The sequence below is a fragment of the Dufourea novaeangliae genome, unplaced genomic scaffold, assembly GCF_001272555.1.
Source record: "Dufourea novaeangliae isolate 0120121106 unplaced genomic scaffold, ASM127255v1 scaffold57, whole genome shotgun sequence".
In the NCBI taxonomy this organism is placed as follows: domain Eukaryota; kingdom Metazoa; phylum Arthropoda; class Insecta; order Hymenoptera; family Halictidae; genus Dufourea; species Dufourea novaeangliae.
Window position 1 is genome coordinate 2,210,726 of NW_015373937.1, and position 26,271 is coordinate 2,236,996.

A 26,271-nucleotide genomic window follows, 5' to 3' on the forward strand; every position below is an offset into this window, starting at 1 on the left:
GGTAGGGTGGGAGTCAAAATTTTTGCAATAAGGCTAGAAATTTTAAACAATTTCAATTTATTTTAAATAAAACTAAATAACATTTAATCATAACGAACGTTTTCTCAAGAGGTACACTATTGGTAACTGTCATTTCAACAATGCTTCCATATATTTTAATGACTTTGGCCTCCCATTAATTTCTACATTTAATATTTTTTATTATCTCAAAATTAACACAGTAAACAAAATTTCATTTAATTATTTTTTAATATGTAGTCCCGGGGCTGCAGCTCCCTTTAGGCACCACCCCTTGGTTCGGCGCTGGTAAACATATATTATTAGATAAAAGCAGAATGTGTTTTGTAATATTTACCAACATTTTGTGCTATTTATTATCACTATTTTGTGTCCACTGAACACAATGATCAAAACCGAAACATTCATTTAGGATCACATCAGTGTTCTACATCCGTCAAATGCTCGCCATTTTTAATTTGAATAATTTAAAGCTATATATAAATCTTTTATAAATTTCTTTCCTATCATATTTTTCATTGTGAAAAACAGGCCCGGGATTAAGATTTCTTGTGGCCCAGGGCTATTAAACCTTCGAGGGTCCCCTTGGTTGAAAAGCGGGGCACAAAATTTTTATTATCCAACATACAATTAAATATTTAAATCTTCAAAAATTGAAAGTTATTATAAGTAAAATTAAAAATCATTTAATCCTAACGAACGCTTGATTATAATGAACAATATTCTTTGTTATATTATAACAACTTTGATCCGATTTCTTTCTATATTTAGTACAATTTTTAATTATTTCAAAAGGGAAACAGTAAACAAAATTTCATTCAATTATGAAGGCTCAGATCGGGCCCTCCCCCCAAAGTGAGGCCCGGGACTATAGACCCCCTAGCCCCATCCCCTTTAATCCGGCGCTGGTGAAAAACAATACAGTTTCTGGCATGGTTTAAATGTTGTATCATATATACAATAATATATGGTCGTATATCTATCGATGACCTCGGGCGTCGTGATGCCAACAGAACGGTTCTTAATTATAACCCTGACAGTATTGTTAAAAAATAGTAGGTACCCGGAAATACAAACCGATAACCAGACGCGAATAAGCAGCCAGCATTTTCCATAAGTTTGAGGCCATCGTTGCGACAAAAATTGTGGAAATGATTCTGGTGCATCATATAAATGGACGAGGCGTCCAGGATCGCGCAGCTATATGGCATAAAGATGACATTCGTGTACCCTGTGGTGAACGGTAGCTGGTTATTAAACCTGCGAAAACTTTACGCGTTGCTCGTGATTCTTGTAGTCCATTCGAAACTGTCGCATTGCTGTAAGTATCCAGTTCAATAACAGGCTATTAATGGTACCTGAAATTTTGAATAACATTGAAATAGTTACATCAATGTCAATAATTTTGTGTTGGAAAATTGAAAACTTGAACTATAATAAATATAAAGTTTACCATAATGTAAATATTTCGTTCGACCATCTCGGCAACTTGTAGTTCACTCACATATATTTGACACTATCTAAATTTTATTATCAAGGGATACGTTACGTTACCATATTTACTTTTCTGCTATTTGTTTGGATAATTAAAATTTTACATTGGAAGCTAAAATTTGACATAGTTCATTTTTTCGTGGTTATCTACAAATACTGTAAATTTGAAAAAAAATCGGTGACTATGACCGCAATTCCCTGTGCGTTTTGACGTGGAGTTGCTTATAGTAGGGGAAAGGTGTCTAAAACGATCCCCTTGAGGTGTGATTTATATAAAAAATACAAATGCTCATTATTTAAATAAAAGTAAAGTAGTTTTTGTAAGTTAGTCTATCTATCTTATTATTGGCTTAAATAAAATTTAGCTACCTGATCAATTATATTTTTTATTCACATTTCTTTGAAGACATACTTAAACATCATTTTGTACATGTATGTGTATAAAATGATCCTCGGGGATCATTTTATACCTACTGATAGTAAATACGACGAACATTAAAAAGCATTTCAGTTATTACATTTTATTTAAATAAAAACAACTTTGACGCGTTGTTTTTCTTTCATACTGACGGGTTATTGTTGTAACTAAAACAAAAAACAATAACACAGCATATGGGTAAAATGATTCCTGGGATCATTTTATCCCACTACAGAGGGATCATATGACCCCAAATACCCAACTCACATTCAGTGGTTGAATATAACAACTTATTACATGTGATAACGAAAAATTAATTAACTTATTATTGAATTGTGGTTAAATCCGCGCAAGAAGCAGCTGTCACATTAAACCGTTTATGACTAAAGCTACAACATTGAAAAAGACCTTATCGTAGATAAATTGCAGTAATTTAAAATTTTTCTTGTCGATAACACACAGAGCACTGATATTCACATGGCACTTCGAGCAACGACTAGTGACGTGCGGGGATAATTATTGTAGAACGACATTACGATATAGCACCACTAATAGCCACAGGAATCATTTTACACCGAGGGATCGTTTTAGACACCTTTCCCCTATATGCGAGTCCTTTAAGACGTCCGCCTTTTAGCTGGTTATACTACTCGAACAACCGATTCCTAGCTGATACGCGGGCTCGATCGATGACCTAGTTAAATTTCAACGGAATAAAAACGACAAGCAACAGTTAAATCATCGACGCCTAAAGTTTTAATACAGTGTTTGATTTATCTTTAGGGTATGGTTATCCGGTTTACAATGAATCAAATTATTTTACTCCGGGCGAACAATGCAGACGGCAGTGCGTTGAGTCGGAGGAACCGAAAATTTGTTACTTCAATTTCGTGATTGAGTTCTACACAGTGAATGGGCCGTATGTATTATTATTTTCTATTTTGACGCAATCTTTTAATTATACGTATTTGAATTAAAATTATTTAGAATAAGCAAACAATATTGTTCATGTTTTATAGTTCTCGATGACTTTGTAATTCAAATCACCAAAGCGTGTTACTTTGTAATATTTAATAAATAATTCTTTAATATTTAATAATTAATATTCAGGAAATATGTACGTGTCATTTCAGTATTTTTGTTAGTGTAGTCTGAAAATGTCTCTCAATCTATATTGTGAAATTTTTATCATCGTATTGCTTCCGAAGAATATTTTGTATGCATGATACTGTGAATTTTATTTAAAAATCTATCAAAGAATTCCTTCCGAGAAAAATTACGAAAAGACAATTTCGAAATTGTTAACTCGTGTGTTTGTGCTCTGTTTTAAAGTTCCTTTTTTTCATAAAATATTCTACGTGTGTTTACAGGAACACGATAAAAAATGCTGTATTCCTTAGGATTTTTTATCTCTTGTATTTCTAAGAAAAATTATAGTCTAAATGGTCAAGTTAAGCCACAATTCACATTTTGAAATATATTTTGTATTTTTATGGAGAATATAATAACGATTAAAAAATTAAAATAAAGCGAAAAAAATCGATTTTTTGAACGGTCTAGACTGGAATACTCCCTTTGAGTACATCAAATCACGCATCATTACCTATACATTAAACCTCCAATTGTTTTACATTATTATGATTATTGTTGTCCAGTGCCTGCGACAGAGTGGACACACAAGATCAATGCGTATGGTTAGATGGGGTTGAAAAGACAGTACTAACAATAAATCGACAAATACCAGGGCCACCAATCGAAGTACGTAATCCTGTTAAATGAATAATTATTTCACTTACGTTATTTTCATTTCCGAATAATAAATAATATTGTTTATGGTATATTCTGAAAAATACTAATCTTCAAATTTTGTAACTTGAGTCAGCGTAATAATTATAATTACTATACTAAATACTATCTTCTGGAATTTCGAATTTCTGAATTATTGAAACCATGTGTGAAAATTTCACGATAACTTCACAGGTGTGCGTGGGCGACATAGTAGTGGTGGACGTAAGGAACGCTGCCTCAGGTACCGAAGTCACCCTGCACTGGCATGGACTTTACCAAAATGGCTACCAATATTACGACGGTGTTCCTTATGTGACACAGTGTCCGATTCCATCTTCCTCGAGCTTTAGGTGACGATGATTTTATGACTATACCTTATATACGGTAGCGTAAAAATCGTGTTACAATTAGCAGTTATTATCGTTACTACGAGACTGCGCATGTTTATGCAAATATCAGTTTTTATATTATTTCTTAGATCTGTTTATAAAAATTAAGGTCAAGTAAAGATCTCTATACTCCACTAAGGGATCCATCAGGTCCCAAATTTAAATAAAATCGCAGTACAATTTATGTGTTAACCTTCTTACTGTAACTGAATTTAATTTCAATCGAGTATGCTACCCAGGTAGCACATGACGCCCAATGACGTCTTGAAGACGGCTTAAAGGCGTCTTAGACCTAAAATAGCCATAAAATGGACGTCCTCAAGGCGTCACGTGCTATTTGGGTATAAATGCATAAAATTCGCTGTCTAGTTATTATTATTCGCCTCTATTATGAAATACAAATTAACAGTGAAGACTAGTACCTACTGCAAATTTTACGTTTTTTTTTCAGGTATGAATTCGAGGCGCAAAATCCTGGCACTCATTTCTACCATTCTCATATATCGACATACATACTGGATGGACAATACGGACCTCTCATCATTAGAGATGCTGAGGATCCTCACATTGGCTTGTACGATAATGACACAATCACACTACTTATGAGCGATGTGATACACGAGTTATCCCTAGAACGATTTCCGGGTCATTATCGATTCAATCTTGGGCAAGCTGCAGAGAATATAGCTATAAACGGACGGGGAAAGTGGACGGTGAGTCACGGAAATCTGTAAAATCAATTCCTTTTTCATTTTAACATTCTGTCGCCGGGCGGCCATTTTTGTTTCTACTCATTGGCCACGAACGATGTTTAAGATTCTTACGTAATACTCTCTATGCAATATTATTTTTATGAGTTATTTAATGACTTCAAATAAAAATGAGATTATTCAGATTGAATCACGAGAAAGAGTACAACTAAATATTTGTGTTAGGATTGAAAATGGTAACGCCTACCTTACCTAATTGCGGGGCTTTGTGATAGCTAGTGCGCATGAGCCGAGCTGTGGCCTTGGAGGAGGTACTGCAACCTCCTCTTCCGGAAGAAACGTGTCTAATTAACTAATTAGGTTTGAAAATAGGGGAAAATATTAAAGAGAATAATTGATTGTTGTTTGACGTTATCTTCAAAGTTATTTCTAGGTCGTTGGTGTTTTTTTTATAGGGCACCATGAATTCCTAACTTCATGGCTTATTAACTGATGTCAAAGCGAGTTCAAGGACATAGGATCTCATAACATTGAAACGATCTTGAATGCAAGAAATTTAGGATCAAGTAATGACACTTCTGAAGTATGCAATTATTTTATTTGCATTAAATTAAATAATCAAAATGGTGCCCTTCAGCAGTAGTACATGCATTTAAACGTTTTGTAACACGTGAAAGTGATCTTACGATCGAATTTTGTAATTACTAGAACTTTTGATCAAAGTGGTGTAAACAAAAAATTATGGATAATATTATAATTCTATAATTTGATGGTAAAACAGAGTGTAGGTTTTTTGATAATTACGTTTGTGTACATTCAGAGATTATCTTCTGTTAACGGCACACAGTTATTGTTATGAATGAAACGTAACAGCTTAAGAAATCAAATTTCCGTTGATCGATCCCAAATTTCTGAATACAAGGTCATTTCAAAGTCATTGTATTTTATGTCGTCGAATTTGTCTTGACATCAGCTATTGTACTATCGACTTAGAAATACATGATACCATTTTAACAAAACACCAATGGCCTTTAAATAACATTGAAGATAACGATAAACAAAAGACCAATATCGTCATATTTGTCCCCTTGAATAATAGAAATTTCCTCTATGTTGAATTCTAGCAGAGATATATATAAGTGTTCTCTTTCTCGAGACTCACCCTGTACATGAACAATAAAATTCGGCGTACTCTGTGTGTCATCAGGATTATACTATAAAATTTTCTGATCCAGAGGTGTAAAGAAAATGTTTTTAACAACTTCTTTACTCGAGCACTATTCATATTAGCAACGTCAAATTTATGCATTTATTTATTAGGTGCGTTAATACGCAGATAATTATGTATGCTTAACAAGTACAGTATTATCTTCTAGCTGTAAGAAAAAAAAGAGCCTAGGTATACTACTTGGTCAATGTTCATATTTGTGTTTTAGTATTTTAAATCATTTTTTATTTAGCAGTTGGAAAGATGTATTGAATTTAAGGAGGTACACCCACCCTGTAGACCTAACAAAATTGGGCAAATATAAAAAATTTTCTTCTCAAGTAATTAGTTAGTAAAATATTCAGATGTTTTAAGGGTTGCTACGCAACATTTTAACCTCATTTTCATATGAGGTAACATCATAGTTATGATTTAAAATTACAAAATGGCAGAATTATACAGAGTGGGGCAATAACTATGTCCACTTTGAATATTGCCGTTATTTGTAATAATATAAAAAAATGTTAAATACAAAACTTACACGGTATAGAGGGGGGCATATTGTGACAAAAACATTTTCTGCGTGGGTGAAGGCATAGAGGAGATTTCAAGGTCATCCATATTTTTTTTAACGGAATGCTATGTTTTTTTTATCGCGATGTGATAACCGGCGTTGAGACGACTTCAGCGAGCTACCATTGAAGGTCATGCAAGGTCAAATGTTGTGGTAAAATAAACTTCCTTACATTAGAGGAGATGCTTGAAGTATGATACACAATGCAAAGTTGCAATCTTCTGAGTTCAAAGTTTCTGTTCTAAAAATGTTTTCTGGGTATATAAATTTCACGAAGATTAATATAAAAGTTCGATTTTAAATATCACACAACCAAAATTGTATTTATTTGTAATTACATATATTTTATATTCATGAAGTACATATTTGTAACTTTAACCATACTCTACAAGGATTACTATAGGAATATGTCTGTTTCCAGGATCCAAGTACGAACCGGACGACCAATGTCAATTTGACGTCATTTACAGTTACTCAAGGAAAAAGATACAGAGTTCGATTAATCAATTCGTTTAGTACCATATGTCCGTGCGAAGTTAGCTTCGAAAGCCACAACTTTACTGTGATCGCTCAAGATGGGGCAGACGTGAAGCCGAGAGTGGTGGACACGATTTTGTTCCTCGCAGGTAGATAATTTTTCAAATTATTGATCTAACAATAACGAACTTTGAACAGTGAAATATTATAACTTAATAATTATTAGGGCAACTGCACTGAATATAAGATCCCATTTATAGTTGATTAAATATCGTGCAATAAAAAGGAAAAAAATGAAAAGTGTTTAGGCTACTGTATTCGTCATTCATTTCTACATATTAGGGACGATATTAGTTTCATAACCTACTATCGTTTGTTATGAAAATAGTGAAAATAGAAATGAGTTGAAAATTAGCGGTTGTAAAACATTTCGGTTGAACTTCTGAAACACAACCACGCCTGATGACCCTGACATTGACATACGTTATCAAGGTCACCCTCCCGAGTAACCTGCAAAAGGTTCAAATCGCCGATAATTGTTTATTAAAAAGTTATTAATCAAGGAAGATTGACAAACGTACCGTCATTTTCTCAGAAATCTGAATTTTTGTAACGTAGTGTCTTTAAAAAATACTATTCAAAGCATTATATTGATCTGAATTAGTGAGAGCTAGTTACAAAAGATAAACTGGTAGAATAAATACTTGTTTATATCGTTGTTGAATTCTGCATCACAGTGGTCTAGCTCCTTAAGGAAATGATTTAATAAAGTCAGATTAAGAACCTGTCTCAAATTGTTCAATTCAATTTATCGAATCAAATGAAATCTTTTGGAAGGACATACTAAAATTATTTACAAAAAGGTTAATAAATACAAATATTTTTTTAAAGGTGAACGTGTTGACGGTATAATATACGCGGATAAGGATATAGGCTCGTACTGGATACGAGCTCGTGCCCTCAGCGAATGTGCCGACACAAAAGTCCAACAGTTCGCCATTTTGCAATACGAAGGTGGCCCACCGAAACCATCGACGCCTCAGCCCGACTATTATGATTTACCGACGGGTGTTGTAAGTGTTTACGCTTCACCATTTAATCTAATATTATCGATTCCAGTTCGCAAATTATGATATCATATCGAATAGTATCAAACATAATCGATATCTATTTGACACTTCCACAAAAATATCGATCCTCGTTTGATACTTCTACGTAACTATCGATATCTGTTTGATACTTCACAAATGTATCGACATCAGTTTGATGCCTTTCGAACTGATACTAGAAAACGAAGCATCAAAACTAGGGTTATTACTATTTCCCGAGTAAACAAAAAATAAGATATCCGAATAATGAGACAGTCGAGAATCTCCATTCGGGAGTCGATCGTATTTCGACTATTTTCGATCGATATCGGCAATGATCGGAATAAACTGAGAATACCTGAGAATGATATTACAATCATAAAAATAATAATTATAATCATATAATAATATATATTGTTATATTATTATAACTATGCGGTCGTAGCCCCGTCTACTACATTATTTAACACTATTATACTAATAATACATATTATTATATTATAAGAACGAGTAATGTTTTTGTAGTGTAATATCCTACAACGCGGTTTCGTCTAACACTGTCAGGGAATTGTTTAAAAGCGGCAATTTTGAGGAATCTAAACAACAATATAATATATTGGGGACCGTTTATTTTGAAAGTGGTGTAAGTCCTTTTTTAAAAAAAATGAGATATGACGTAATTTATGCTTAATTTAGTGTAAACTTTTTGTTTATAACTAGTTAGTATTTAATATCTTAAAAATGCCAATGCTTTGTTAAAAAAAACCTATATTTTTTCATTGTCAGATCTGCTAACATTTAATTTTCTCGAAACAAAAGAAAGTGAACTTGCACCACTTTCAAAATAAACGGTCCATATGTATATGATAAGGGGATTACCTATACTTCGATGATGTTACACTTAAAAGGAAATTGAGCCGTTTTTTTTTTAATGGTGTAAGTCCAGTTATTCATACATTGAGATATTTATATACCACGTTCAATAATAGGTTCAAGGTTTTGGCATGGTTTATTTTTTCTCGAGTTATGTATCAGTACAAATAGTATGTTTTACTTGCGGTATTTAATTGAAAATTTGTACATTCACTAGATATACAACGGGCTGGATGCAACAAACTGTAACACAAACAACACAGGATCCGTTGTTTGCGTGAATCAGTTGGAGAGTTTGGAGGACAAATCGGATTTGTTGGCGGTCGAACCGGATGCCCGTCATTTACTGCCATTTTGGTTCTTCAATTACAACCAATATGGCACTAACCTGCTCTTCGAAGCGGATACCTACCCCACTTTCTTTGGTACCTATTCATGCTACTTCTCCTTCAGAGGGTTGCTCTGTTTAAAGTCTAAAAAAATAGGCACTTTTTAAAGTTCTTTTTTACAGAACTGATAAAAGATAATTGGAGTTTTTGGGATTGATTAGACAATGTATCGAGATGAAACTAACCTTTTAGTAATGTAAAAAAGACATCAGTTTACGAATACGTTTGCAAATCTACACAAGTCTTCATAAGTGCAAGAGTCTCGTAGTGTTGTAGATTATTCCTTGTGGAAAATTATATAGAGTCAGTAAAAAAATCTCCATAAACGTTTTAGAATACAACAGTTTTTTAAAAATTGGACCATGTGACTTGAGTTTTTTTGTGACGTTCGAAGGATTGGTTTACTAAATGATGTGTAAACAAATTTTGAAAAAAATTGTTTAAAAAAGACATATCATTTAATAGATTAATCCTTCTAAGTTCACAAAAGAGCTCAAGTTACTTGGTCCTATTTTAAAAAAGTTGTTCTGTTTTAAAGGTTGTATGGAGACTTTTTTGATCGACTAATACTTATACCCCTCATTATAATATAATTATATACTATGCAATACTCCTACCGAATCACGGAAAAAAATATTTTTCGATTTTTCTCTGAACCCGTTAAAGCGAGCAATTTTCTTAATACAAGAATGTCTTTGTACACACTTTCTTCGTAACAACATTTTTTTAAATATCATTACTTTTGTATACTTTTTTTAATTTCATGTTACTATTATTTTTACTTATTTTATAATGGTCTTATGAAAACCTGCGAATTATTATTATTAATATTATTATTATTGTAAATATATTGAGAAAATTTTATCTTTGTCAGTCGCACCTGATAGATCTCAGCTGATCTCAACGTTCAACAACATTTCGTTCGAGTCGCCGGCCTCGTCATTGATCTCGGACAGACGAAGTTACCAAACTATATGCAGGCCGAATGAACTTAGCACCTGCAACGAACCTTGTTCTTGCACACAAGTGATCCACGCTGATCTTGGCAGCATACAGGAATTCGTACTTTATGATCCACGTAATTACTTTTCTTTTACTATTAATGCACGAAAATACGCGTAGCCTGGTAGAGAAAAATGAGCTAATAAGTGGTAAGAAATTTGGGCCAAAAACAATTCGGGAAAATTCGGCTAAACAGCTAAATGACTCGACACGTGACCGACCTTCTTGTTTATTGTGGCCCGAGCAATCGGGAGTTAGCGGATAGGACAAGGGGTCAAGAAGGAATGTTACCCAGATGTTAAATTATTTTAGAGAAAAATAACGGTTATAATTTATAGGGCTCGACTCCTCCTGGGGATTGAAATAAGCGTCATTTGCCCCAGTCGAATCCATCCGTAATTTAAATCCTACGAACATTTGTAAGACTTAAGAAACGGGAATTTCTAGAACATGTGAAATTTTAGTCTTGAGAACATCCGTAGGATTTTCGGGACGGACGTTTCTAGATGTCCGAAATTTAAGTCTTACGAACATCCTAGGGATGTTCAAAATGAACGTAGGACATTCGACTATCTAGAGAAGGATGTCACGAAGTGCTAAATATTTCCGGAAACACCCGAACAGTTCGTACATTTCCTTAATTATAAATTATATTTCAGAACCATTGGCTGGCCTGGATCATCCGTTCCACTTACACGGTGGCGAATTCAGCCTACTCACCGTTGGTATTTTTCCACGCAATAGAAATATTACGAGCAAGGAGGTAAACGACGTGATCAGGGAACACACAGAACGTCTTCGACGGGGACAGTACAGAAATCCACCTGGAAAAGACACCGTCAAAATTCCGGAAGGCGGATACGCGATTGTACGGTTTAGGGCTAATAATCCAGGTAAAATATTTGATTAATTCGTAATCATTGTAGACAAAGATTCAAAGCTGTCCTCTAGAAATATAAAGAGATGTACAAAAGTTTGAGGTATATTTTTTAAAATCGTGAAAGTGCAATGTACTTCAGAACGATACTTGAATTATCTATAGAATACATATTTAAATCTGTGCTTTAGCCTTTTATTATAAAGCATGTTTCGTTCAACCCAGCTACTTAAGAACTATTCGACAGAGGAAGTCTTCGGTATAATTAACTTCTTTTCGCCACTGTAGAAGTACATTATATGTTCAGTAAAGTCGCTTCAAATTATACCATGTTCGGTATTAATTTAATCCGGAAAATCTCACCAATTAAATATGAATAAAAGCGTTAAGGAACCAAAAATAAAAAAGTTTCATCGTTGCATTATGTTCTCTCACCGATACGCGGGCATTTAATATTTTTTGGGCTCCTAATGTTCAGTTCTCGAGAGAACCCGCAGTCGTGTTACATTATTCGTTTGACTGGTTTTAGAAAGGATCCTCCCAGTGGTAGGGATGACGCGCGGGCAGTTAATGTAGAGATCTTCGCGCGCAGTTAAAGCGACTTTACTGTATATAAGGAAGATAGTGATTCAACCTAAAATTTGTATTGTGAAAATTCATGAATATTTTCAATAGAATTCCTTGCGATTCCTAGCGACCTTAAACTTTTGGACAGTAATATGAATTCATAGCAAAAGAAGGGAATCTAACCCTACTTTTGGATGATATGAATTCATAGAAAGATAATGTTCTTCAATTGTTACATGGTAAATAGAGTCTCTAAAAATAGGAAATGTATTTTTCTAGGATGGTGGCTACTTCATTGTCACTTTACGTGGCACCATATCACTGGTATGGAGTTGGTTATCCGTGTAGGTGAACAATACGATCTTCCGCCGAAACCGCCAGGTTTCCCGAAGTGCAGCAATTGGAAACCACCATTAAATACGTTGAACGATTTTTACGGTTTCAGATATCCGTCTCTGTGATAACGTTTCTGTTGTCTTAACTCAACGAAATTATTTGCTTAGTACGTTATTAAACAAATAAAGTGTGTCACGTCTGTCATCTTACGATTTTACCAAGAGTGGAAATAATAAATTTGTAATTTATTATTATTGCTTGCACTATCCCTTGCCATTCGGCTTTGGGAGAAATTTGTAATTTCTTGTAAATTAGTTATAGAAATAAAAGTATCGCATTAAGTATATTATTTAGTGAGTTATACTTCATTCATTCATATTTAAGCCTCGCGTCACTTTCACAGGAGCCCGCGGCTGCCCGCCACTTGCCCGTGCGGGCAACATGCCCGAGCGGGCTCGATTGCCCATCACTGCTTTATGCAGTGAAGTTCGTGAAATTTCATTCGGTTTAATGTGATTTTAATGGTATTGAGAAAAATACTTCAATTGACGAGTCAAATTTCACTAACTGTAAGTAACCAAAGATAATAAATATTGAATAAATATAATATATCTTACATAAAGCGAAACTGAAGCACGGAAACAATTTTCTTATAGATATTCGGTTCTTATGTATTTATAAAGGTAAGGTTCATAAGAAGATAGTTAATTAAATAACTGCTTTACGAGTAATTAACACGTGGGCTCATTGAAGATGAGAATTGAAAAAGATTTAAAAAAATTTTCTTACAATTACAGTATACGTATGTAACATATACAGGGTGTTTCGCTGCATCTTATCGCCTGAAATATTTCAAATCTAATAAAAATGTTTCTTACGAAAGATGCACATTTTTATCGGGGATTAGCAACTAGTAATGATACTGTAAGGTTGAACTAATAAAAGTATGATTTATTTAAAAGATGTAAAATGTAACAATGGGAAAAATATAATCGTGCGTCGTGCATTATATTGACGGATCGTCGTCACCGTGTGTCTTCTCTCAGACCGTCGTAGTCATTCTCTGCTTCGTCGACCACGCGCCGCATTTTTCGGCGGCTCTCGCACCGTCTTTTGTTTCTTTGTCGCACGCATCCAGCACACACACGAATCATCGCGCTTGCCCGATGATTCCTACCACTACAATACTTTATTTATATTCACAGACATTACTTAAATACGAAGGTTAACATAATTATTTTAAAGAGAATACCATGTTTTCTTTTATCGGTATCCGATAGCCGTCTGATTGCATATGAGTACGATCGCGCTGTGGCGTACCATCGACGGGTAGGACATTGAATATACATTTTGAAAGACGCTTGGAATGTGAATTATTGTAAATAATAGGTAAATAATAACGAAGAAGATTAAATGAAAAGACTCGAAAACCAAGAATCGATAACATGTAAGTTAAGAATTATTTTTTCATTAAAGTGAAAACGACGCGTCAAACTTTAAACGAGTTCTTCTCCTTTAACATACTATCTATGTAAAACTTTTCGAATTTTTTATTTCAAATGATTCATTTTCAAATAGCGGCAGTCACGCAAAGCGTTTCACGAAAAATGCGCTTCGTGAATATTATGTATTATTGTTAGATAAAAAATTGCTGAAACTTAATGAATACGTAATTTTTACAACGTAATGACATTTATCAATACAGTTTTCTAGGTTTGCCTAAAAAAAATTCCCAAACATGCACTATTTTTCGACCTTCCAATTGATCATGCGGCCCCTTTAGTATAATCTGTGAGAGCTATTATATTGGTTTGTCTTTTTTAAATATGTTCGATCAACTTATACAGATAATAAATTAAATAATGACGCATTATTTATGATTTTTTTGATAGGTGTCACTTGAAGGGATGTTTGCAAAAACAACCCGAAAAAATGAATGCCTTTATTTCTACCCTTAATAAATGATTTACAATTTCGAAAAAATATATGTTTTAGAGCTAGCAATTACCTACTATCTGCATTTTGAAGCATTCAAATATCTTAACTACTTGTTGAGAAAAAAAAATGGTAAAGTTTAGGGTTGCTATCCCCATATCACCCTTACGAGAGGGGATAGAGATTTGAAATTATTCACAGTTTTCTTTAGGCAAAGAGCATTATGTGGCAAACATAAATACTAAAATTGGTGCTGGGGCCGTTTTTCCATGTATACCCGGCTAGATCCAATTTGTAATTGTTAAAATTAGTTTAGAACGCATTCGAGATTTACCGGACATAATAGCAACCCTGCAATTGATTAAACTTTATCACGTTTAGTAGCTCATTGGTGTGCCATAGAATGGAAGTTTTTGAAAGAGAACTTACAAACTATAATTACAACTATAACTTTAATCAAATACCTTGCGTTTCTGACGTTTTTAAGACAATATTTAAATGTTGCCATATTTTGGGTCGGCCAATGTTGTATTCTGGTTGTAAATTTCTTGTTAATTAACCAACTATAATAATTGTAGTCCCAACATTGGATATTCGTTGGAAAATTGTCATAACTTTTTCGTCGTTGGCCCTATTTCGGGAATTTGTAGGCAAAAACACTAACTATATCCTAACTAACTGCGAACTGTTGGCCACCGTTTGCCAATCATAAATGCTACTAGGGTAGTTTTTCTACAGTTTCACCTAATCTTTTTTTGGGCTCCCAACGTTCTGCTATTGGCTCGTACATGGGAAGTCGCCTCGGCGCGCTGGCGTAACAAAGGAGGTATGCACTTAACGGGTTCAACGCCACCCTCCCCCCCCCCCCCATTGGTGGGTTAACGCCTGGAAAATAATCGTGGTTAAACAGCCAGTCAATTTATGTCCACTGAACAGAATGATGAAAATCTAAACATTCATTTAGGATCGTATCATATTGTTGTACATCCGTCAAATTATCGCCATTTTTAATTTGAATAATTTGGAGTTATACAAATCTTTTATAAATTCCTCTACTATTACATTTTTCATTGTGAAAAACATTACACTTTCCGGCGTGGTTTAAATATTGTATCATATAGTATATACAGTGGGTGTAAAAAGTATTCGTACACCCTTTAAAACGGAACAACTCTTTTAAAATTGGTCTAAATGACATGAATTTTTTTGTGAAGTTAGAGACATTGATTTACTAAATGATGTGAGAACAAAAATTTGAAAAAGTTGCAATTGGTTCGAATCGCGAAGAAAATATTAAAGGTCGTGTTTTACAACTTTTTAATCTGAGGCTATAATGAAAATTTAATAAATACATATCGAAGATTTATGTTAAACTCAAGTCATTTGGACCAATTTTAAAAGAGTTGTTCCGTTTTAAAGGGTGTACGAATACTTTTTACACTCACTGTAGATTATACTATTATGATGTCGTATATCTACCGATATCCTCGACGTCGTGTAATTTGGGTAATGTCTACGGAACATGGCCGAACGATAACTCTTACAGTATTGTTAAAAAATAGTGGGTACCCGGAAGTACAAACCGATAACGAGCCGCAATTAAACAGCCGACATTTTTCACAAGTTTAAGGCCATCGTTGCGACAAAAATTATGGACATGATTCAGGTGCATCATATAAATGGACGGGATGTTTGGTTCGCGCGGCTATATGCGTAGAAATGGTGTTCGTGTACTCTGCGATGGATTGTAGCTGTTTGTTAAACCTGCGGAAGCTGTACGCGCTGTTCGCGATTCTTTTAGTCCATTCGAAGGTATCGTATTGCTGTAAGTACCAAGTTCAATAACAGGCTATTAATGCCACCTAAAATTTTGAATAACAATGAGATAGTTACATTAAGGTGAATATTCTTCTAAACATTCTATAGTCAATTAAAATCTATAACAAGTTTTTACAAACGAATATTCTGTAATTTTTGTTTAGTAAATATTCGCCCATTTATTAATATAAAATGTGTTTCTGAAGAAATGTTGAAAAATCCAAAAATTGAACTACAATAAATTCAGTAAAATTTTGGTGACTGTTAGCTTCATAGAGTTTTAATTTTCATTTAACATTCACAATTTTATTTTAACATTCTGTCGTCGGGTGTTTCTGAAGAAATGTTGAAAAATCATAAAAATTGAACTACAATAAATTCAGTAAAATTTTGGTGACTGTTAGCTTCATAGAGTTTTAATTTTCATTTAACATTCATAATTTTATTTTAACATTCTGTCGCCGGGCGGCCATTATTGTTTCTATCCAATTGGCCACGAGCGATGTTTAAGATTCTTATATAATGCTCTCTATGTAATATGTTCATGAAAGTTTATTAACTTTAAATACCAATAAAATCATATTGGTTTTTTACAAAAGAATATTCTGTAATTTTTTACAAAAGAATATTCTGTAATTTTTGTTTAGTAAATATTCGCTCATTTATTAATATAAAATGTGTTTCTGAAGAAATGTTGGGAAATCAAAAAATTGAACTACAATAAATTCAGTAAAATTTTGGTGACTGTTAGCTTTATAGAGGGTAGTAATAAGAATGTGGGACACTCTCATAGAGTGGATTCTACATGATAGACTAACAAAGTCGAAAATAAAGACTGACGAAATTGCGTTCCACGCTTTTTATTGTTTTACACTATTAATTGTTGAATATACAGGCGAAACACGCGTAAAATACGTTTGGTGCAATTAGTTGGACGAACGTTTCCAAGTTATTAATTGTTGAATATACAGGCGAAACACGCGTAAAATACGTTTGGTGCAATTAGTTGGACGAACGATGCAAATTCTTAATTGGCCACTTCTTGCGCAATTACTACTCCTATCACCTTTGAAATTCAGAAATAACATTTCGCCCGTGTATTTTACATCACCTGTAGAAGCTCACAATCTATAAACAAGCTCACCTCTATAAAAAACATCGACCCATTAATTTCTCACTGGAAAACTACGCATTTTTCCCTTTGGTCTGTAATTTGATATGTGTAACAATTTTCGGCAAAAAATTTCAGTAACATATGAATTAATAACATTTGAAATAAATGACTTCATCTCTTAACTGTCTGATCCCTATGTAATCCATTGAATATGGATGCAGTTGTTATGTTACACTTAAACAAGTAGGTAGTATATAACACTAGTTTACAAAATCCAAAAAATTCTATGTGATCCAGACTCCATTAACCTTTAATTTAAGAGTCATCGCGATCAAATCGGTTAACTATGACGCGAGATACGGCCACAAACGTCGGGTCGTCTTTTTAAAAAATTACCAAAATATTCATCGGGCGATATGTCAAAAACGTATCCATAGAATTACGTCTCATGTCGATTTTTGAGTTTAGGCGACCACCTCCCATAAGAATTTCATAGTGGAATCTGGATCACGAAATGACTAAACTAGTGTAATCTTTATGAAAATAATAAATTCGTTGTAAGAATCTTAATTCACCTTTGTATTTAAATATTTTTAACTCATCGACGACTGAAGTTTTAATGCAGTGTTTGATTTACTTTTAGGGTGGGAAACGCCCTACGATGAAACATATTATTTTACTCCGGGTGAACAATGTAAACGGCAGTGCGTTACGTCGGAGCAACCAAAAATTTGTTACTTCAATTTCGTGATTGAGTTCTATACAGTGAATGGGCCGTATGTATTATTATTCTCTATTTTGACGCAATCCTTTAATTATACGTTATTTGAATTAAAATTATATAGAGTAATCAAACAATATTGTTCATGTTGTATAGTTCTCGATGACATTGTAATTGAAACCACCAAAGCGTGTTACTTTGTAATATTTAATAAATATTTTATAAGATTTAATGTATATTTAATAACATTCAGGAAATATTTAAGTGTCATTTCAGTATTTTTGTTAGTGTACTTTGAGAATGTGTCTTAATCTGCATTGTGAAATTAGTATCATCGTATTGTTTCCGCAGAACATTTTGTATACATAATATTTTGAATTTTATTTAAAAATCTATCGAAGAATTCCTTCAAAGAAACATTGCAAAGAGACAATTTTGAAATTTTTAACTCGTGTCTTTATGCTCTGCTTGAAAGCTTCTTTTTTTATAAAATATCCTATGTGAGTCTAGAGGAACACGAGAAAATATGCTGTATTTGTTAGGATTTTTATTTCTTGTATATCTGAGAAAAAGTCTAGTCTAAATAGTCAAGTTAAACCATAGTTCAGATTTTGAAATATTTTTCGTCTTTTTTGTGTGGAACATATAATAACAACTAAAAAATTCATCAAATACTTGTAATGGTCACATATCTTTACCCTTCTTTTTTATTTATAGTACATTTTCTAGAGTGGTATTCTAGTCGAGAATGTCATTTTTTAGATTCCTTTTTTATAAAGGACCGTAAGACTTTTTGGAAACAGTTTTCGCACACATATATATTTATGTTTTCAACGTGAAAAAAATATCGGAAATTTAAAAAATGATGGCACTTTGAAGTTTGTTAAAAAAATCAAGACAAAAAGAATTTGTTGGTAACGCTGGTCTACACACCATGCAAAGTCAGAAATTGAGATATCGTGTCAGCCATTCTAAAAAATATGGTTTCGAGAAAAATGCGTTTAAAGCTTTGCACGTTGCACGTTACGCGTTGTGTGCTATTTTGTTTGAAACATCTATAACTTTGTTAATTTTACGAATTCAAGCAAATCCTTCTATAGACGTACTTTCGGAAACCTATACTTTCAGACAATACAGCGAACAAAATCGATTATTCCAACGGTCTAGACTGGAATATTCCCTTTGAGTACATCAAATCACGTATCATTACCTATACATTAAACCTCCAATTGTTTTACATTATTACGATTATTGTTGTCCAGTGCCTGCGACAGAGTGGAAACACAACATCAATGCGTATGGTTAGATGGGTTTGAAAAGACAGTACTAACAACAAATCGACAAATACCAGGGCCACCAATCGAAGTACGTAATCCCGTTAAATGAATAATTATTTCACTTACGTTATTTTCATTTCCGAATAATACATAATATTGTTTACGGTATATTCTGAAAAATACTAATCTTCAAATTTTGTAACTTGAGTCAGCGTAAAAATTACAATTAACTATCTTGTAAAATTTCAAATTTCTGAATTATTGTAACCACGTGTGAAAATTTCCCAATAACTTCACAGGTATGCGAGGGCGACATGATAGTGGTGGACATAAAGAACGCGGCGCATGGTACCGAAGTCTCCATGCATTGGCACGGACTTTACCAAAACGGCTACCAATATTACGACGGTGTTCCTTATGTGACTCAGTGTCCGATTCCATCTTCCTCGAGCTTTAGGTGACGATGATTTTATGACTATACCTTATATACGGTAGCGTAAAAATCGTGTTACAATTAGCAGTTATTATCGTTACTACGAGACTGCGCATGTTTATGCAAATATCAGTTTTTATATTATTTCTTAGATTTGTTTATAAAAATTAAGGTCAAGTAAAGATCTCTATACTCCACTAAGGGATCCATCAGGTCCTAAATTTAAATAAAATCGCAGTACAATTTATGTGTTAACCTTCTTACTGTAACTGAATTTAATTTCAATCGAGTATGCTACCCAGGTAGCACATAACGCCCAATGACGTCTTGAAGACGGCTTAAAGGCGCCTTAGACCTAAAATAGCCATAAAATGGGCGTCCTCAAGGCGTCACGTGCTATGTGGGTATAAATGCATAAAATTCGCTGTCTAGTTATTATTCGCCTCTATTATGAAATACAAATTAACAGTGAAGACTAGTACCTACTGCACATTTTACGTTTTTTTCAGGTATGAATTCGAGGCGCAAAATCCTGGCACTCATTTCTATCATTCTCATATATCGACATACATACTGGATGGACAATACGGACCTCTCATCATTAGAGATGCTGAGGATCCTCACATTGGCTTGTACGATAATGACACAATCACACTACTTATGAGCGATGTGATACACGAGTTATCCCTAGAACGATTTCCGGGTCATTATCGATTCAATCTTGGGCAAGCTGCAGAGAATATAGTTATAAACGGACGGGGAAATTGGACGGTGAGTCACAGAAATCTATAAAATCAATTCCTCTTTCATTTTAACATTCTGTCGCCGGGCGGCCATTATTGTTTCTATCCAATTGGCCACGAGCGATGTTTAAGATTCTTAATGCTCTCTATGTAATATGTTTACGAAAGTTTACAAACTTTAAATATCAATAAAACCATATTGGTCTTTTAGTGTTAAGGTAGGGGAAAATGTAAAAGGAAAAAATTCATGAACCAATCCTAGAAATACATGATACAATTTTACGAAAACGCAAACGGCTTTTAAATAACCTTGAAGATAACGTCAAACAAAAATGCAATATATAGGTGTTGTATTTCTTGTGACTCAAACTGTATATGAACAATAAACTTAGGCAACATTTTAACTTCATTTTCATATTACTTATTATTTAAAATTACAAAATTCTAGAGTTATACACATTGTCTACCGTTATGTCTGGCAGGACTTTGTCAGCTGGCGTTGAGAAGATCTCCGAAACTATTAATCCGAGTAACTTCGAAGGGCACATTATTTCATACAAAAATTATCTACAACGCAGTGTACGATTTTTATGATATTTTAATTCGTTGAATTCTTATGGATTTTGAAGATTGATATTTTTCAGGGAATAATATATTTTTTTATATTAAACTGTCACTTCCTTATTTTTTCAAATTAACAACACACGCAGAAATGATTCTAGCTGTTATGTTAATTGTAGTTTCAATTTGAAAAATGTCTTCTGTATAGATAAATTTCGTGAAGATTAATAGAAAAGTTCGATTTTAAATATCATACGACTAAAACTGCATTGATTTGTAATTACACATAGTTTATATTCATGAAGTACTTATCTGTAACTTCAGCTATATACAAGGATTACTATAGGAATATATCTGTCTCTAGGATCCGAAGACGAAGGAGACCACCAATGCCAATTTGACGGTAATTACAGTCACTCCAGGAAAAAGACACAGAGTTCGATTAATCAATTCGTTTAGTACCGTATGCCCGTGCGAAGTTAGCTTCGAAAACCACAACTTTACTCTGATCGCTCAAGATGGGGCAAACGTGAAGCCGAAAGTGGTGAACATGGTTGTGACGGTTGCAGGTAGACAATTTTTCAAACTGTTGATCTAACAATAAGGAACACTGAACAGTAGAACATTATAATTTAATAATTACAGTAGACTCTAACTTGAATGCCACTGAAAATAGTGCCAGCTATGTCACTTCCCCTTCAAACGTACTTTCGCGCGCACACATTCGCTCTCCCACGTCGCCATGGTATAATGTCGACCACCATATTCGTTTATGAAGCAAAATTAAAAACAAAAGCTTGTACTATTCATATCTGTCCCTGTCTTTGTTAAAAAATTTTGATCGGGAAAGGCACATATTTTGGAAATAAATACCCAAGCATGCGGTGTTTTTTTCACATATCACAATGGTCTAGCTCCTTAAAGAAATAATTTTAAAAAGTCAGATTATGAACCTGTCTCAAATTGTTCAATCCAATTTATCGAATCAAATGAAATCTTTTGGAAGAACATACTAAAATTATTTACAAAAAGGTTAATAAATACAAATATTTTTGTAAAGGTGAACGTGTTGACGGTATAATATACGCGGATAAAGATATAGGCTCATACTGGATACGAGTTCGTGGCCTCGAGGAATGTGCCGACACGAAAGTCCAACAGTTCGCCATTTTGCAATACGAAGGTGGCCCACCGAAACCATCGACGCCTCAGCCCGACTATTATGATTTACCGACGGGTGTTGTAAGTGTTTACGCTTCACCATTTAATCTAATATTATCGATTCCAATTCGCAAATTATGATATCATATCGAATAGTATCAAACATAATCGATATCTATTTGACACTTTCACGAAAATATCGATCCTCGTTTGATACTTCTACGAAACTATCGATATCTGTTTGATACTTCACAAATGTATCGACATCAGTTTGATGCGTTTCGAACTGGTATTAGGAAATGAAGCCTCAAAAGCAATTTCGTCATTCTTGATTTTTCTGTCTTACAAGGAAAGGCACGGAAGTGTCCCCTTCTGATTTTGATGAAGCTCCGTATGTCTGTTACGCAGTCAAAAATAAAGGATACGTATTTTGTTTTATTGACTGAAACGCGACTTTAAGGGGTGAAACCACCCCTCGAAATTTCGATCCGAAATTTTGTTGTTATAAACAAATTATATTTTGGACAATTTATTAGCATCATAATTATTCACCATAAAAAACCGCAAACCTTGTCCATTCGAAGTTTTCATGTATCTCCTCTGGTTTTCGAGATAGTACTTTCGGGTCGCAATTTCGAGGGATGGTTTCACCCCTTAAAGTCGCGTCTCAGCTGATAAAAAAAAATACGTATCCCTTATTTTTCACTGCTTAACAGACATACGAAGTTTCATCAAAACCGAAGGGGGACACTTCCGTGCCTTCCCTTACTTTCGCATGTAGAATCCACCCTCTGGAAGTGTCCCGCATTCTTCTTACAACTCTGTATATGTAGTAATCGATGCAACGTAAAAGAGAAAAAGAAACTTTAACTAACCTGGTGAACGTATGTTATTTTTGAGATACACTTCGAATCTATCAATTCTCTGTGCAAGCTACTAGTCGACTTTATATTCCTTTGTATCACTGTCGAATGAAATTGTAGGCAACCCTCGTATAACACTCCTCATAATACAGTTTCGTTCCAACACGGTTGGAGAAACTATAAAAATGTTATACTTTATTCTGTAATTATAATTTTAAATACTGTTAAAGAAAATAAAAGGGTTTTGTTTACCTACAAATGGACTTATCACACTTTCAATAATAACAAATTATGAAAAATATGAATATCAATTTAAAATGTATATCTTAATTGAAGTTGGCTTATCTGAAATGTATTTTTTTAATATAAACAGTTACAATTAAAATGAAGATATTTTTTTCAAAATTAGATTCATACCAGTTTCAAAAAATGGCTTAATTATTGTAGAAAATACAAGTTTTATAGAATCTTACGGAAAATACTATAATTTAATAAATAATGGGAAAATATTATAAAGATTTTGGCATGGTTTACCTTTTTTCGAGATACCAGTAGAAATAGTATGTTTCACTTGTGGTTATTTAATTGAGAATTTGTGTATTCACTAGATATACAACGGGCTGGATGCGACAAACTGTAACACAAACAACACAGAATCCGTTGTTTGCGTGAATCAGTTGGAGAGTGTGGAGGACAAATCGGATTTGTTGGCGGTCGAACCGGATGCCCGACACATACTGCCATTCTGGTTCTTCAATTACACTGAATATGGCACTGACCTGCTCTTCCAAGCGGATACCTACCGAATGTTCTTTGGTACCTATTCATGCTACGACGACTTTTCCTTAAGGCGGTTGTTCTGTTTAAAGTCTAAAAAAATAGGCACATTTTGAAGTTCTTTTTTACAGAACTGATAAAAGATAATTGGAGTTTTTGGGATTGGTTAGACAATGTTTCGAGATGAAACTAATCTTTTAGTAATGTAAAAAAGACATCAGTTTATGAATACGTTTGCAAATCTACACAAGTCTTCAAAACTGCAAGATTATTGTAATGCTGTGGATTATTTCCCCTGAATATTTTTAAAAATATTTTGATCTAAATGTTATTACTTTATGACTTTTCTTTATTCTATGTTATTACTATTTTTACTTATTTTGTAATGACTTTATGAAAACTCGCGAATTATTATTATTATTGTTACTGTAAATATATCGAGAAAATGTTATCCTTCTCAGTCGCAAATGACAGATCTCAGATACTCTCAACGTTCAACAACATCTCGTTCGAGTCGCCGGCCTCGCCATTGATCTCGGACAGACGAAGTTACCAAACTATATGCAGGCCGAATGAACTTAGCACCTGCAACGAACCTTGTTCTTGCACACAAGTGATCCACGCTGATCTTGGCAGCGTACAGGAACTCGTAATACTTGATCAAAGTAATTACTTTTTTTTACTATTAATTCACGAACACACCCGTAGCCTGGTACAAAAAATAAGCTAATTAGTAATGTTTCATTTGTTCTCAACAAGGATCAATATTTCCCGTATCGATCCTTAACCTTGCAGAACTACTTGGTTGGAAAGTTGTTCAGTGGCAGCGTTCTTGGTTTAAGAGGGAAAGTTACTCAGATGTAAAATTATTTTTGAAAAAAAATTTTCATGTATCTCCTCTGGTTTTCGAGATAGTACTTTCGGGTCGCAATTTCGAGGGGTGGTTTCACCCCTTAAAGTCGCGTATCAGCCGATAAAAAAAAATACGTATCCCTTATTTTTCACTGCTTAATAGACATACGAAGTTTCATCAAAATTGGCACTTCCCTGCCTTCCCTTGTGAGATAATATTTCGCCCTTTTTGTCCCTATGCCCATCTGTTTCGTTTTCTTCTGACGAGAGATCATTGTTCATGATGTGTGCTGTCGGTTGAAAACATTTTTCGTGATACTTGTGTTTTAATAAAAATACGTCTCGACGTACGCAATATTTCCGGAAACACCCGAATAGTTAATGAATAATTATATTTCAGAACCATTGAGTGAACTGCATCATCCGTTCCACTTACACGGTAGCGAATTCAGCGTATTCAGCGTTGGTGTGTTTCCACGCGATAGAAATGTTACGAAAAAGGAGGTAAACGACGTGATAAGGGAACACAAAGAACGTCTTCGACGGGGAGAGTACATAAATCCACCTGGAAAAGACACCGTCAAAATTCCGAGTGGCGGATACGCGATTGTACGGTTTAGGGCTAATAATCCAGGTAAAATGTTTGATTAATTCGCAATCATTGTAGACAAAGATTCAAAGCTGTCCTCTAGAAATATAAAGAGATGTGCAAAAGTTTGAGGTATATTTTTTAAAATCGTGAAAGTGCAAAGTACTTCAGGACTTTATTATGTAATTTCTTTATAATGTATTTTTCTAGGATGGTGGCTAATTCATTGTCACTTTACGTGGCATCATATCACTGGTATGGAGTTGGTTATCCGTGTAGGTGAACAATCCGATCTTCCGCCGAAACCGCCAGGTTTCCCGGAGTGCAGCAATTGGAAACCACCGTTACATACTTTAAACGATTTTTATGGTTTCAGATATCCGTCTCTATAATAACGTTGCTGCCCTCTTAACTTAACGGAATTATTTGTTTAGTACTTACATCGTTGAATTATCATGTATACATAACTAATTTACAATAAATTACAAATTTCTCCCAAAACCGAAACAAATTCATTATTCCTGCCCTTGGTAAAATCGTAAGGTGACAGACGTGACACTTTCTTTAATAATAATTGAGTATGTAATATAATATTTATATATATATTGGTTTAGTTATATGTGAGTACTAAACAAATATATATGTAAATATTATATTACATACTAAATTATTATTAAATAAAGAGTGTTACGTCTGTCATCTTATGATTTTACCTAGGGCAGGAATAATAAATTTGTAATTTATTATTATTGCTTGTAGTATCCCTTGCCATTCAGCTTTGGGAGAAATTTGTAATTTATTGTAAATTAGTTATAGACATAAAACTACCGCATTAAGTATACTATTTAGTGAGTTATACTTTATTTATTCAAATTCAAGATTTCACTCCAAGAAAATCGAGAATATATAATTTTATGATCTTAATAATTTCATGTGTTATTCTCCGACAACCTATGCCATCATATGTATAATCTATTAAAACAGCATTTCCATCTTATGAAACAAATATACAATAGAGGATAACAATATCACCACTTTTCTGAATTTTTATATTTCTATTACTTTTTAACATCAACTTAGAACCATAATATAATGAGTTTTATATAACTTTTAATTCTAAATCAGAATATATTGCGTGCCATGTAACTGGCGTGGTACAACCGGGTAGGAGCTGCTTTTATGTGAAAAAATGAGTCAAAAATATAGAATAACATTTTTTC

The 26,271-nt window shown here is 33.7% G+C and overlaps 2 protein-coding genes across 2 annotated transcripts; both read left to right on the forward strand.

Annotated features, from left to right (window-relative positions):
• The first annotated feature begins 1,233 nt into the window (after positions 1-1,233).
• LOC107185377 (laccase-5-like) lies at positions 1,234-12,460 on the forward strand. The gene is made up of 11 exons (XM_015573043.1): positions 1,234-1,339; positions 2,714-2,849; positions 3,586-3,688; positions 3,911-4,068; positions 4,559-4,820; positions 7,020-7,224; positions 7,967-8,148; positions 9,254-9,461; positions 10,300-10,503; positions 11,087-11,320; positions 12,151-12,460. Exons 1-11 carry the CDS (start codon positions 1,234-1,236, stop codon positions 12,330-12,332), a joined length of 1,980 nt encoding a protein of 659 aa, XP_015428529.1. The 3' UTR covers positions 12,333-12,460.
• A 3,401-nt stretch (positions 12,461-15,861) lies between these two features.
• LOC107185378 (laccase-4-like) lies at positions 15,862-25,552 on the forward strand. Its single transcript, XM_015573044.1, has 11 exons — positions 15,862-15,967; positions 17,718-17,850; positions 19,058-19,160; positions 19,372-19,529; positions 20,015-20,276; positions 21,174-21,378; positions 21,870-22,051; positions 23,442-23,649; positions 24,072-24,275; positions 24,863-25,096; positions 25,262-25,552. The coding sequence occupies exons 1-11, from the start codon at positions 15,862-15,864 to the stop codon at positions 25,441-25,443; spliced, it is 1,977 nt and encodes a 658-aa protein (XP_015428530.1). The 3' UTR covers positions 25,444-25,552.
• Positions 25,553-26,271: the final 719 nt, after the last annotated feature.